Raw genomic sequence first — 15,191 nt, 5'->3', positions numbered from 1 at the left:
TTTTCAGCTTAAAGAAGTCTTCTGCTGAACTGAAAAAAATATTAGCCAATGGCCAGGTAGGTATCATTACATATTAATATTTTCACTTAGCAGTAACTCATTACTGTCCAGTTTTTTATTCATAAACTTATTAAACAGAGTCTGAATTTCTTCTTGTCATTAATACATTACATGGCTTAATTTGATTGGCAGAGCAATTTGCAGCACATTTTTCACACGGTGCTCGTGGCTTTTACTCCCAGAAGATTGAAGTACCATGTACACACCCTGCTACCATCTCAGTTTTAAAAAAGTTAATCAGTTCTGAACAAGTGTGTCAACTCATGGGTTGTTGAAAAGGCTCTGCATTCTGAGTGACTGTTTCTTTCATTATCTTTGGGAAGAAAAGGAAAAATTTTTCCTTTCTTATCTTAGCTCCTTCTTTTGTCCTGAAACTAACATTGGCTTTTTAGAGGAACAGAGTAACAGCTGAATAACCCAACCTATCCAGTGGGGGACAAACTAGCCTGAAGACCACTTATTTCTCACTAATTTTGAGGGAAGTAAATGGACACATCTGAAATAGTATAGTGATTTTAAACATACACTGGTAAATTAAGCTACCTACAGGACCCTCAGTTCCTCAATAGCAACATAAATGCGTTTTAATGTTTGTTATAGTGGAAGCTCTTTGATAGCCTTGGAGGCAGGCACCTGTCCATTGCGATCAAGCCTGCCTATTAGGCTCTATTGACTGAGACATCTGTGTCACTGCAAATAAAAGACTCTTATTGATTTTCTTAACTGCTGTTCACTTCCCGTCCATGTTTCAAAGGCTGAAATCTTAATTATCTCAGATGCTTATTCAGTGCCTTCACACGCTGACCTCTCCAAGCCTCATTGGCATTTCATGAATCAAGTGCTTGTAGGGGAGCATGTCAAAGAGACAAAGCTGGGTCTGCATGCTTGTCCTTTAATATCACCTGTAACATGGTAGCCTAATAGATGTGCATGCCTTAAAATGATGACTGTATGGTAGTGCTTCTAGAAGGCTTGCTTATTTATTACACGGTTCTTTGAATACGGTTAGAAAAAATGAAGTTTATCTGGTTCTGACATCTGATAGTTATCCAGAGTATCTGAATTCTAGTTCTTAAATATTCTGTATGCAGCTGAAGAGAATCTGGTGTTGTATATATAATCTTGATAGTCTCCAAATTTTAGATAGTGCTTATCTAATACTTTTAACTTTAAACAGCTGAAGGTTTGTTTAGATTGAGGTCCACATATATGTCCCCCTTGCCCTGATGTGTTCAGAGCCAGTATGAAGCAAGACCCAACTAAAAGCAGAAGTATTGAGAGTGGGATATATATGGATCTTCAACATGCTTGCATTCTAGTTACTAATTGTAATTTATGTAAGAGTCACTTGTGTTCTTTAGCTGGAAAATATATTTCTAAATTGACATAAATTAAGAAGCTTTAAGTGCATTTGTTCAATGCAGGCAATGGAAAATAACCTGTCATAAATAGCTCTTTCAAAAATGAAAAATGTCAGTTTATTTCCACTGCAAAAAAAAGAAGCATTCTAAGCTGTTAAAAAAAAGCATTCTGAAATGTTTCTAATATTTGACAACAAGCTAGTATCATAAATATCTTATTGGTCCCAGTTATGGTGGGAGATTGTCATGGCAATGATTTTTGACACTTAAAAATCGTTTATTGCTTTCCCTTGGGAATATGATAACTAAATTAAGAAGTGATATTTTCTTTCTTTTAAGGATTTAGCCTTTATTTCTTTTCACTTGTCAAAAATAAAAAAAATGAGTAAAGAAAACCCACCTTTGGAAACTCTTAAAATACCTCCTTACTTTACTTATTCCTCATTTCCTTGTTGCTAAAGGGTAACTAAACAGTGAGTGAGGTTGTGTTGCAGTGAGGTAATGTGCACAGTTGTGGGCATCAATAAATTTCTGGGCTGAATGCTGACACCACTTGATATGGAAGATGTAAGTCAGATTTAACGATACTTTAACACTTGAGCATAGTTTTTTATTTTAGTGGTTTATGCTCTCAAGCATTAATAATGATTTGCCTTTCCACTAGCCTCCACTTAGATTTAATAAGAAATTCATATTAATCATTAAAAGAAAGAGACATGATTCTTCAAGATAATCAAATATTGACAGGTTAGAAATAGCTTTCTGCCTGGGTTCATTGATATAGGTTATGTGATATAAATATTTATTTCTTTTCTGTCACTCAGAGTAAATGCCACCAATTGATTCAGCATTGATATAGTGTCAGCAGTTCATAAGAAACATTTGACTGGCTTGTGTTTTCCGATTAGTCTCTGCTCTATAAAGTGGGATTTACTAAATCTCTCCAATTGTCTGCTCATAGAGTGTGACTGCTTTTTGAAACCATTATTGCTTTGATTTGTGAAGCAAAGGTCTAGTGATAGGACTAGTTTCTGTCAGACCTCTACATATAAAATAAGGATTAATTGAGCATTTTTATTTTAATGATTTATAAACGATAGGCACTGATTCTTCCTAAGACAGACAGTAAACAAAGACTTTTCTTTGCTAATCCATAATTGAATTCCATGTCATTTCACCATTAATTCCATTAATATTATATTAAATCAAGGACGTTTTAGAAAGTTTAACACTTTGTCTTTTCGATGGAGACAGTTTTCTTGTTATCTCTTTATGATAGAAGATTCCATTTTTCCAGTTAAAATATCAATCATAAGGTGTTTTTGACATGTTTTATTGAGAGCTATAAATCTGTATCACTGATGTGTTTTCTGGATATTTTTCCCACTTCATTTCTGGTGTAGTATCATCTGTTTAACATTGGCCCTTAATTTGAAACTGATTAGAAATAGTCCAAGGGGTCAAATTTAAAGGATAAAAAAAGTTTACAGTTACTCCAAGGATGTGTGCCTTTGACCTTTGCTTTTCTGAAGTTGTTTTTCCTCTTTTTGTGTTTTTAGATTGGATAGGAGAGGGTAATAATATTTTCCTCTTCCTGGTAAATCAAATACAAATGTTCTGAAAAGTCAAAGATGCAGAATTAATTCTGATTCTGCTGTAGCTCTCTTCAGCTGTTATTTTGAGAATTTCAGATACCTTTGGAAAAAGGTTTTGTGTTTAGGAAAAAAAAAGGAAAGAAAAATAGGTATTTTTTTTACCATAAAACTAGCTTTAAAAACTGTATCATCACCGGTATGTATAACTGTAAGATTCTTATGTGTCATCTTGGATCCCATATGAAAGACCGAAACATAAATGAGACTGTAGATATAGTTCCGAACTATATGATCCTCTCCTCTACACAGAGACACAATCTTTCTGCCCCTGGTTCTTTCCATCTTTCCCTTGCTTCTGATTCTCTTTCAGCAGGAGCAGAACCCAGTGCCAGACATTTCTTCCAGGCCATTTGTTGTCTTGGCAGTGTTGACACATAATTGTGACTCTCATGGCTTTCTTTCATCCTCCCCAACATCTATTATTCTGTCCGCCCCCCCTTTTTTTTGTCAAAACAAGGGAACAGATATATTGAAAAATTATTGGGTAGCTTCACTGAGTAAAACTTTATTTTACCTCCTTTCAATCTAAAGAGCTATATGATTTTTTAAAAACATTTATCTTTTTTAAAACGAATGCCATAGCTAATGAAATAGCTTTTAACTTGCAAGTGGCCTTCAGTTGGTTCTTTTCCTTCATGTGAACATTGGTAAAGAAGATGTCCCCTTCTTGACTCACATCTGAGATAAACAGCCACTATGGAGCATGGAACTGGAGTACAAAAACACTGGGTTTTAGCCTCAACTAGTTATATAACCTAAGCAAGTTGTGCTAAATGGTCTTAAAATGCTGTAAAATTCTGTGATTTTTATGTTATTTGATCCCAATTATAATATTTAAATTTTGTACTCTATAAGCTGTAAACTCATCATTTTTGTTATGAGTTTTGTTTCAATTTGAAAAGTTGAATTAACATTCTTATCTAAACTAAAAAGGCAAAAGTATTATTAGCTGGTTTTTGATCCTTTTAATTTTTTTCATAGTAAAAATCAATTAAGGTAACACATTTTGACCAGAGATAGGAAATGCTCAAAATGTTTTTTTAATCAATTCTTGAGCTTGGCGCTTACAGTTTTCATTTAAAAAAAAATTTTTTACACAAGTAATATTTGTATACTATATAAAAATTAGAAAATTCAAATTAGCAAAGAAGAGGAATAATCTGATCTTCTTTAATATAAAAAACTATTAATTTGGTTAATAGACCTGGCAAAGGTTGATGAAACTTTAAAACATTGTAGAAGCACATTACCCATTTTTTAAATGAGTCCTTTCTTTTTAAATGAAAAAACCATTTTTATCTTATGAGACTCTTGCAATCTTACTCATTATTTGGGAGTTTCCAAATTTCTGGCTTGATTTTTCTATCCCTGAATTTACATATACACATGCAAAGGCACAGATATTCTCCCCCTCCACACTTCTGACTCTCCTGGTGCTATTTTGGATGTCTGCCACTCCTAGTTAGGTTGGAGTGCTAGGAATGCTGGTGGGTGGCTGCTCCACTTCTCTTTTCAACTTGGTGGGAAATAGGGGTAAAAAGACTATGATGTCAGGATTATAATGGTCAAAGATACTCAGAGATGTATCTACCTCTTTGCCTTCTCTTCCTCCAACAAAATACCATAAAGTAAAGCACCCTCCAAACTCTAAGTCTATCCTGTGTATTATTGAAACATATATATATATATATCTGTACGCCTTGATGTGGACATATCCCAGGGAAGGAACTATTGGTTCTTTTACCTAGGGCCTTGCCTCCTCTTATCTGTTTGGGAATCAGGTAGGGGGTGAAGGTCTGATGGAGTGGTGGAGGGGATATGACCACAGACTGCAGCTCCTCTTGAGTCTAGATTCTGTAGTATGGATCATAGCTACATCCTGCTTACCCTTAAATCTCAGTGGCACTAATTCAGAATTTGTGAACTTGAGAGTGAAATTTCTCTATCCAAGAAATTTGCTTTGAGCCATGATCAGGGTGCAGCTTGTTAGGCAAGTTAATGTTACAAAATAAGTTGTTGGAGGGATTTTTAGACTATGTAAAGAAGTGTTTTAAAGGAATTGGCCTAACTGCACTTGCCAACAGATATTGCTATGTGCCCTTAATACCCACTGATCAAAGTAAACCAAATAACTGTTAGTTTTTGTTGTTTTAAAATTCATACTCTCCTTTACCATCATTTGGTTCAGATTTACGAAGTTTTCTTTTCTTTTGTTCATGCCACATCTTTTATACAGGCTAAATATGTCCCGTCCCCCCCCTCCCCCGTGTTTTAGTAATATAGAGGTAGTGAAGAATAGCATTTCCCTCAAATAGGGATATCGTTGTCAATTCCTCTGACTTTTCTGTCATTTTTCCACTGACCCTAAATATAATAATTAGCTGATTGTAAATTGCATCAATCAGGTTGTACTATAGTTGAATTAGGTGCTGAATTGGTCCTTACACATTCATCTGCCAATATCCTTTTTAGGGATTGGCAAAATGGCTTGGAAAGGAAGCTGTTTCTGTTACTTGCACTGTACTCCCAATTATCACAGCTCTCTGAAGCCTCAAGCTCAGGAATATATAGAAGAAGAATAATTCCCTTGATAAATGAAGCCTTGCTTTAGTCAATTGGTGAAACTTCAGAGTAGGGCAAATATTTAGAGCTTTACTATAATGGTCTGAAAGCAAACTATTTTTTTTTTTCAGATGATATTGAATTAAAAACTCCATCCATTTTCTACCCATGCAAGGTGATGCAATTCCCTGGAAATTGATTTTTTTTTCAGGCCTTACTATGGCTTTTCCCAAGCTTTAGTTATATGGAAAATAGCGACTTTATTGAATTCACTTAGTGAATAAAGTTGGCAGTTAATTTTTAAGCAACTGAACCAATTTTTAGAAAATTACTGAATGTTTCAAATAGAATCTAACTAGTCTTAAAGTCATTTGATAAATAATTATTTAGAGAGTTCTAAAACAGTTTGTGTGCCCTAAAATAGTTCACCTACTATTCATAATGCAAAGAGAGAAGTATTTGTAATATGATAGGTTTTATAAAACCTCAGGAAGACATGAACTTTTTTATGTTAAATTATAAAAATGGCTATTTTATAAAAATTGTATGTCTATGTTTTCACTTTATGCATTATAATGTTTGACTATATGTATATTTTTAAATGCATAGATTTGGCATTCTTCTCTCAGCATAATGTGATCTCTATCCAGTTTTTGCTGTATGCTAATTTATCTTTTGCAAAGAAAAGCTGTGTGTATAGTAGGAAAATCATAAACATTATTGTTTGTTAAATGTTAATTATAGGGTCACCAGAGGAGTTTTCAAGGGCCAGTTTATATACAGACCATGCATTAGATTACTGGGAGAGGGGGGTTACGCATGTGTTGTCTTCCCAATTTTAACTTTGGTTATGTGTGGTGCTGTTTGACATTGGTTATATGCTGTACTGGAGACTGTTTTCTTATCAGTGTCTCTGACCTGACCCTTTTGAGCCATGTTATATCATTCTATTTTGACACCTTTTATCAAACTTTAATGAAATGACCCAAGCAAACAAATTGTCATTAAACTTTCCATCACTTTGTCCCTTGGTATTGTCTTTTATAAATTGGACAGCAAATGTTGTATTGATCTTCTCATTCTTGCAGCTGAACTTGAAATGACCCAGACTGCTTGTTGTTTATGGCCCAGAGTTGCTTTTCCTTGACATTTCCATCCACAGCATGACACCCTTTTGTTTTTCTTTCTTTCTTGTGGAGATGAATGAACAAGACATACGATATCGAGACACCCTTGGTCATGGCAACGGAGGTACAGTCTACAAGTAAGTAGTCAGTTTTGTTTAAACTTTCTATCTGCTTTGCCAGATGCTGGGTTTCAAGTTTAAAAGGTATCCAAGTTTTCTGTGGCAAAGATTTTTACATGACCACTAGCGCTTAGATTTTATTTTCACATTTGACTCCAGAATTCTGGAAGGCATCTGTTTTCTTAGGAATTGCTTGGGAAAGTGCATTTATATTGCCTTTTTAATATTTCTGAGTCTGAATCTCTCCTGGGTGAGCCATTAATAGTCCACCATTAGCAAGTGTACTTTTAACTGGCCTGAAGTTTAATGCATTTTTTTCCTGTGCTCTTTAACATCATTTTTTTTTTTTTTTTGACTTGCTGGCACCCTATGCTAGTCCCCTGCCTGTTTACAGCTATGCCCAGTGAAGCCAAACCTTATAAATACCATTGCTTTGCCGTGTGTTGACACTATAAGTTATTAAAAAACCTTATTCCTGTTGTATTTCCTTCTCTCCTCACCCTACTCCCCTGATAGAATGTCTACACATTGATGAATATGTTAAGCTATAAAGTTCTCCCAAATTCTAGTTGCAGTGATCTTACCCTAAAGGAGAGTTCATTTTTATATTAAAAAATGCTAACAGTAAAAAATAGTTGTCTCGACAGGGAAGTCTTTCTCATGCAGTAGTGCAAAGTTTAAACTACATAATGTAATATCTGGTACTTAATAGTCTGCAGTGATGTATAAAAAATATTCCACTAGGAATTAAAAAAATCCATACTCTGTAAGAAAAGCCCTGAGGGAGTAATAAAGCTTTCCTCCAGAGAGCTGTTTCCATATATACACTAATTCTGCATCACATTATGATTGTGTTTTACCTTAGCTATTTTAACATTGATATTAATATATGTTTTCAAAGTTGTAAAGTAATTCATTTATATTCTAATCGGTTACCACTATTCTTAGATCCTTAAGCTCTGACTTGATCATGTGAATCCCGATAAAAATTGCCCTGTGACCATGAAGGGTCACATCCTAAAACCCTAGCACATCCCCTACACATAGTTGTAGCTCTGGCATTGAATTAGGTTTCCCAAAGTTAAAGCCTCTTTTGAAGTCATCGGGTCTAGTCACCCTTCCAGGGCTTTAATCCTCTCTATAGGTAGGGTCAGGATGTGAGTCCTTTTTTCCCCGATTTTAAGAATTTATGTTCACATTTTTTTGATTATTTTTCCCCAAAGATGGCTTAGTATTGTGAATAGTTGTCTGAAAGTTAGCTGCTCCACTATGATAATTCAGACAATTAGATAATCACATTATTTCTGCTATGATCCTTGGGCCTTGTCCTTAACATGTTTGATGTATAATGTGTTTTCAGGCTACCATTCTCCTTTCCTTGATCATGCTAGCATTCCTTCCCTCGCAGCCCCCAGTACTCAATAAATAACATCTCTTGGAGGCGGGGCAAGATGGCAGACTGGTGAGCTGTATGTTTTAGTTACTCCTCCAGGAAAGTAGGTAAAAAGCCAGGAACTGCGTGGACTGGACACCACAGAGCAATCTGTCTTTGGGCATACTTCATACAACACTCATGAAAACGTGGAACTGCTGAGATCAGCGAAATCTGTAAGTTTTTGCGGCCAGGGGACCCGCGCCCCTCCCTGCCAGGCTCAGTCCCGGGGGAGGAGGGGCTGTCAGCTCCAGGAAGGAGAAGGGAGAATTCCAGTGGCTGCTCTTATTGGAAACTCATTCTACTGATTCAAACTCCAACCATAGATAGACTGAGGCCAGACACCAGAGACTCTGAGAGCAGCCAGCCCAGCAGAGAGGAGACAGGCATAGAAAAAAAACAACACGAAAAACTCCAAAATAAAAGCAGAGGATTTTTGGAGTTCTGGTGAACACAGAAAGGGAAGGGCGGAGATCAGGCCTTGAGGCGCATATGCAAATCCCGAAGCAAGGCTGATCTCTCTGCCCTGGGCACTTTTCCTTAATGGCCCTGGTTGCTTTGTCTATTAGCATTTCAATAACCCATTAGATCTCTGAGGAGGGCCGTTTTTTTTTTTTTTTTTTTTTTTTTTTTTTTTTTAAATCCTTTTTGCTTTTTCTAAAACAATTACTCTAAGAAGCTCAATACAGAAAGCTTCAAAGAATTGAAATTTGGGCACCTCAAGTCAAGAGCAGAACTAAGAGAGCTCTGAGACAAAAGGCAATAATCCAGTGGCTGAGAAAATTCACTAAACAACACAACTTCCCAAGAAAAGGGGGGTGTCCGCTCACAGCCACCATCCTGGTGGACAGGAAACACTCCTGCCCATCGCCAGCCCCATAGCCCAGAGCTGCCCCAGACAACCCAGTGTGACGGAAGTGCCTCAAATAACAGGCACACACCACAAAACTGGGCGTGGACATTAGCCTTCCCTGCAACCTCAGCTGAATGTCCCAGAGCTGGGAAGGGGGAGCAGTGTGAATTAACAGAGCCCCATTCAGCCATCATTTGAGCAGACTGGGAGCCTCCCAACACAGCCCAGCAGCCCAGAACTGCCCTGGGGGGACGGCACTCACCTGTGACATAGCACAGTCATCCCTCAACAGAGGACCTGGGGTGCACAGCCTGGAAGAGGGGCCCACTTGCAAGTCTCAGGAGCCATACGCCAATACCAAAGACTTGTGGGTCAGTGGCAGAGACAAACTGTGGCAGGACTGAACTGAAGGATTAGACTATTGCAGTAGCTTTAAAACTCTAGGATCATCAGGGAGATTTGATTGTTAGGGCCACCCCCCCTCCCCGACTGCCCAGAAACACGCCCCACATACAGGGCAGGCAACACCAACTACACACGCAAGCTTGGGACACCAATTGGGCCCCACAAGACTCACTCCCCCACTCACCAAAAAGGCTAAGCAGGGGAGATCTGGCTTGTGGAGAACAGGTGGCTCGTGGACGCCACCTGCTGGTTAGTTAGAGAAAGTGTACTCCACGAAGCTGTAGATCTGATAAATTAGAGATAAGGGCTTCAACTGGTCTACAAACCCTAAAAGAACCCTATCAAGGTCACCAAATGCCACGAGGCCAAAAACAACAGAAAATTATAAAGCATATGAAAAAACCAGACGATATGGATAACCCAAGCCCAAGCACCCAAATCAAAAGACCAGAAGAGACACACCTAGAGCAGCTACTCAAAGAACTAAAGATGAACAATGAGACCCTAGTACGGGATATGAAGGAAATCAAGAAGACCCTAGAAGAGCATAAAGAAGACATTGCAAGACTAAATAAAAAAATGGATGATCTTATGGAAATTAAAGAAACTGTTGACCAAATTAAAAAGATTCTGGACACTCATAGCACAAGACTAGAGGAAGTTGAACAACGAATCAGTGACCTGGAAGATGACAGAATGGAAAATGAAAGCATAAAAGAAAGAATGGGGAAAAAAATTGAAAAACTCGAAATGGACCTCAGGGATATGATAGATAATATGAAACGTCCGAATATAAGACTCATTGGTGTCCCAGAAGGGGAAGAAAAGGGTAAAGGTCTAGGAAGAGTATTCAAAGAAATTGTTGGGGAAAACTTCCCAAATCTTCTAAACAACATAAATACACAAATCATAAATGCTCAGCGAACTCCAAATAGAATAAATCCAAATAAACCCACTCCGAGACATATACTGATCACACTGTCAAACATAGAAGAGAAGGAGCAAGTTCTGAAAGCAGCAAGAGAAAAGCAATTCACCACATACAAAGGAAACAGCATAAGACTAAGTAGTGACTACTCAGCAGCCACCATGGAGGCGAGAAGGCAGTGGCACGATATATTTAAAATTCTGAGTGAGAGGAATTTCCAGCCAAGAATACTTTATCCAGCAAAGCTCTCCTTCAAATTTGAGGGAGAGCTTAAATTTTTCACAGACAAAGAAATGCTGAGAGAATTTGCTAACAAGAGACCTGCCCTACTGGAGATACTAAAGGGAGCCCTACAGACAGAGAAACAAAGACAGGACAGAGAGACTTGGAGAAAGGTTCAGTACTAAAGAGATTCGGTATGGGTACAATAAAGGATATTAATAGAGAGAGGGAAAAATATGGCAAACATAATCCAAAGGATAAAATGGCCGATTCAAGAAATGCCTTCACGGTTTTAACGTTGAATGTAAATGGATTAAACTCCCCAATTAAAAGATATAGATTCGCAGAATGGATCAAAAAAAATGAACCATCAATATGTTGCATACAAGAGACTCATCTTAGACACAGGGACACAAAGAAACTGAAAGTGAAAGGATGGAAAAAAATATTTCATGCAAGCTACAGCCAAAAGAAAGCAGGTGTAGCAATATTAATCTCAGATAAAATAGACTTCAAATGCAGGGATGTTTTGAGAGACAAAGAAGGCCACTACATACTAATAAAAGGGGCAATTCAGCAAGAAGAAATAACAATCGTAAATGTCTATGCACCCAATCAAGGTGCCACAAAATACATGAGAGAAACATTGGCAAAACTAAAGGAAGCAATTGATGTTTCCACAATAATTGTGGGAGACTTCAACACATCACTCTCTCCTATAGATAGATCAACCAGACAGAAGACCAATAAGGAAATTGAAAACCTAAACAATCTGATAAATGAATTAGATTTAACAGACATCTACAGGACATTACATCCCAAATCACCAGGATACACATACTTTTCTAGTGCTCACGGAACTTTCTCCAGAATAGATCATATGCTGGGACATAAAACAAGCCTCAATAAATTTAAAAAGATTGAAATTATTCAAAGCACATTCTCTGACCACAATGGAATACAATTAGAAGTCAATAACCATCAGAGACTTAGAAAATTCACAAATACCTGGAGGTTAAACAACACACTCCTAAACAATCAGTGGGTTAAAGAAGAAATAGCAAGAGAAATTGCTAAATATATAGAGACGAATGAAAATGAGAACACAACATACCAAAACCTGTGGGATGCAGCAAAAGCAGTGCTAAGGGGGAAATTTATAGCACTAAACGCATATATTAAAAAGGAAGAAAGAGCCAAAATCAAAGAACTAATGGATCAACTGAAGAAGCTAGAAAATGAACAGCAAACCAATCCTAAACCAAGTAGAAGAAAAGAAATAACAAGGATTAAAGCAGAAATAAATGACATAGAGAACAAAAAAACAATAGAAAGGATAAATATCACCAAAAGTTGGTTCTTTGAGAAGATCAACAAGATTGACAAGCCCCTAGCTAGACTGACAAAATCAAAAAGAGAGAAGACCCATATAAACAAAATAATGAATGAAAAAGGTGACATAACTGCAGATCCTGAAGAAATTAAAAAAATTATAAGAGGATATTATGAACAACTGTATGGCAACAAACTGGATAATGTAAAAGAAATGGACAATTTCCTGGAAACATATGAACAACCTAGACTGACCAGAGAAGAAATAGAAGACCTCAACCAACCCATCACAAGCAAAGAGATCCAATCAGTCATCAAAAATCTTCCCACAAATAAATGCCCAGGGCCAGATGGCTTCACAGGGGAATTCTACCAAACTTTCCAGAAAGAACTGACACCAATCTTACTCAAACTCTTTCAAAACATTGAAAAAAATGGAACACTACCTAACTCATTTTATGAAGCTAACATCAATCTAATACCAAAACCAGGCAAAGATGCTACAAAAAAGGAAAACTACCGGCCAATCTCCCTAATGAATATAGATGCAAAAATCCTCAACAAAATACTTGCAAATCGAATCCAAAGACACATTAAAAAAATCATACACCATGACCAAGTGGGGTTCATTCCAGGCATGCAAGGATGGTTCAACATAAGAAAAACAATCAATGTATTACAACACATTAAAAACTCGAAAGGGAAAAATCAATTGATCATCTCAATAGATGCTGAAAAAGCATTTGACAAAATCCAACATCCCTTTTTGATAAAAACACTTCAAAAGGTAGGAATTGAAGGAAACTTCCTCAACATGATAAAGAGCATATATGAAAAACCCACAGCCAGCATAGTACTCAATGGTGAGAGACTGAAAGCCTTCCCTCTAAGATCAGGAACAAGACAAGGATGCCCGCTGTCACCACTGTTATTCAACATTGTGCTGGAAGTGCTAGCCAGGGCAATCCGGCAAGACAAAGAAATAAAAGGCATCCAAATTGGAAAAGAAGAAGTAAAACTGTCATTGTTTGCAGATGATATGATCTTATATCTAGAAAACCCTGAGAAATCAACGATACACCTACTAGAGCTAATAAACAAATTTAGCAAAGTAGCGGGATACAAGATTAATGCACATAAGTCAGTAATGTTTCTATATGCTAGAAATGAACAAACTGAAGAGACACTCAAGAAAAAGATACCATTTTCAATAGCAACTAAAAAATCAAGTACCTAGGAATAAACTTAACCAAAGATGTAAAAGACCTATACAAAGAAAACTACATAACTCTACTAAAAGAAATAGAAGGGGACCTTAAAAGATGGAAAAATATTCCATGTTCATGGATAGGAAGGCTAAATGTCATTAAGATGTCAATTCTACCCAAACTCATCTACAGATTCAATGCAATCCCAATCAAAATTCCAACAACCTACTTTGCAGACTTGGAAAAGCTAGTTATCAAATTTATTTGGAAAGGGAAGATGCCTCGAATTGCTAAAGACACTCTAAAAAAGAAAAACGAAGTGGGAGGACTTACACTCCCTGACTTTGAAGCTTATTATAAAGCCACAGTTGCCAAAACAGCATGGTACTGGCACAAAGATAGACATATAGATCAATGGAATCGAATTGAGAATTCAGAGATAGACCCTCAGATCTATGGCCGACTGATCTTTGATAAGGCCCCCAAAGTCACCGAACTGAGCCATAATGGTCTTTTCAACAAATGGGGCTGGGAGAGTTGGATATCCATATCCAAAAGAATGAAAGAGGACCCCTACCTCACCCCCTACACAAAAATTAACTCAAAATGGACCAAAGATCTCAATATAAAAGAAAGTACCATAAAACTCCTAGAAGATAATGTAGGAAAACATCTTCAAGACCTTGTATTAGGAGGCCACTTCCTAGACTTTACACCCAAAGCACAAGCAACAAAAGAGAAAATAGATAAATGGGAACTCCTCAAGCTTAGAAGTTTCTGCACCTCAAAGGAATTTCTCAAAAAGGTAAAGAGGCAGCCAACTCAATGGGAAAAAATTTTTGGAAACCATGTATCTGACAAAAGACTGATATCTTGCATATACAAAGAAATCCTACAACTCAATGCCAATAGTACAGACAGCCCAATTATAAAATGGGCAAAAGATATGAAAAGACAGTTCTCTGAAGAGGAAATACAAATGGCCAAGAAACACATGAAAAAATGTTCAGCTTCACTAGCTATTAGAGAGATGCAAATTAAGACCACAATGAGATACCATCTAACACCGGTTAGAATGGCTGCCATTAAACAAACAGGAAACTACAAATGCTGGAGGGGATGTGGAGAAATTGGAACTCTTATTCATTGTTGGTGGGACTGTATAATGGTTCAGCCACTCTGGAAGTCAGTCTGGCAGTTCCTTAGAAAACTAGAGATAGAGCTACCATTCGATCCAGCGATTGCACTTCTCGGTATATACCCGGAAGATCGGAAAGCAGTGACACGAACAGATATCTGCACGCCAATGTTCATAGCAGCATTATTCACAATTGCCAAGAGATGGAAACAACCCAAATGTCCTTCAACAGATGAGTGGATAAATAAAATGTGGTATATACACACGATGGAATACTACGTGGCAGTAAGAAGGAACGATCTGGTGAAACATATGACAACATGGATGAACCTTGAAGACATAATGCTGAGCGAAATAAGCCAGGCACAAAAAGAGAAATATTATATGCTACCACTAATGTGAACTTTGAAAAATGTAAAACAAATGGTTTATAATGTAGAATGTAGGGGAACTAGCAGTAGAGAGCAATTAAGGAAGGGGGAACAATAATCCAAGAAGAACAGATAAGCTATTTAACATTCTGGGGATGCCCAGAAATGACTATGGTCTGTTAATTTCTGATGGATGTAGTAGGAACAAGTTCACTGAAATGTTGCTATAGTATGTAACTTTCTTGGGGTAAAGTAGGAACATGTTGGAAGTTAAGCAGTTATCTTAGGTTAGTTGTCTTTTTCTTACTCCCTTGCTATGGTCTCTTTGAAATGTTCTTGTATTGTATGTTTGTTTTCTTTTTAACCTTTTTTTTTCATACAGTTGATTTGAAAAAAGAAGGGAAAGTTAAAAAAAAAA

The 15,191-nt window shown here is 37.0% G+C and overlaps 1 protein-coding gene across 4 annotated transcripts in view; it reads left to right on the top strand.

The window, feature by feature from the left end:
* The window catches only part of MAP2K5 (mitogen-activated protein kinase kinase 5), a 320,772-nt gene that overhangs the window by 53,804 nt on the left and 251,777 nt on the right, over positions 1 to 15,191 (top strand). For all 4 annotated transcript variants that reach the window (XM_037833600.1, XM_037833604.1, XM_037833603.1 and 1 more), the window contains 2 exons: positions 8 to 56; positions 6,838 to 6,902. In XM_037833600.1, the coding sequence (XP_037689528.1) occupies positions 8 to 56; positions 6,838 to 6,902 (114 nt within the window). The remainder of the gene's footprint in view (positions 1 to 7; positions 57 to 6,837; positions 6,903 to 15,191) is intronic.

This window comes from Choloepus didactylus, chromosome 4 (assembly GCF_015220235.1).
Source record: "Choloepus didactylus isolate mChoDid1 chromosome 4, mChoDid1.pri, whole genome shotgun sequence".
Classification (NCBI taxonomy): domain Eukaryota; kingdom Metazoa; phylum Chordata; class Mammalia; order Pilosa; family Megalonychidae; genus Choloepus; species Choloepus didactylus.
Note: the sequence above shows the minus strand (reverse complement) of the source record. Positions and strands in the feature narration are given on the sequence as shown.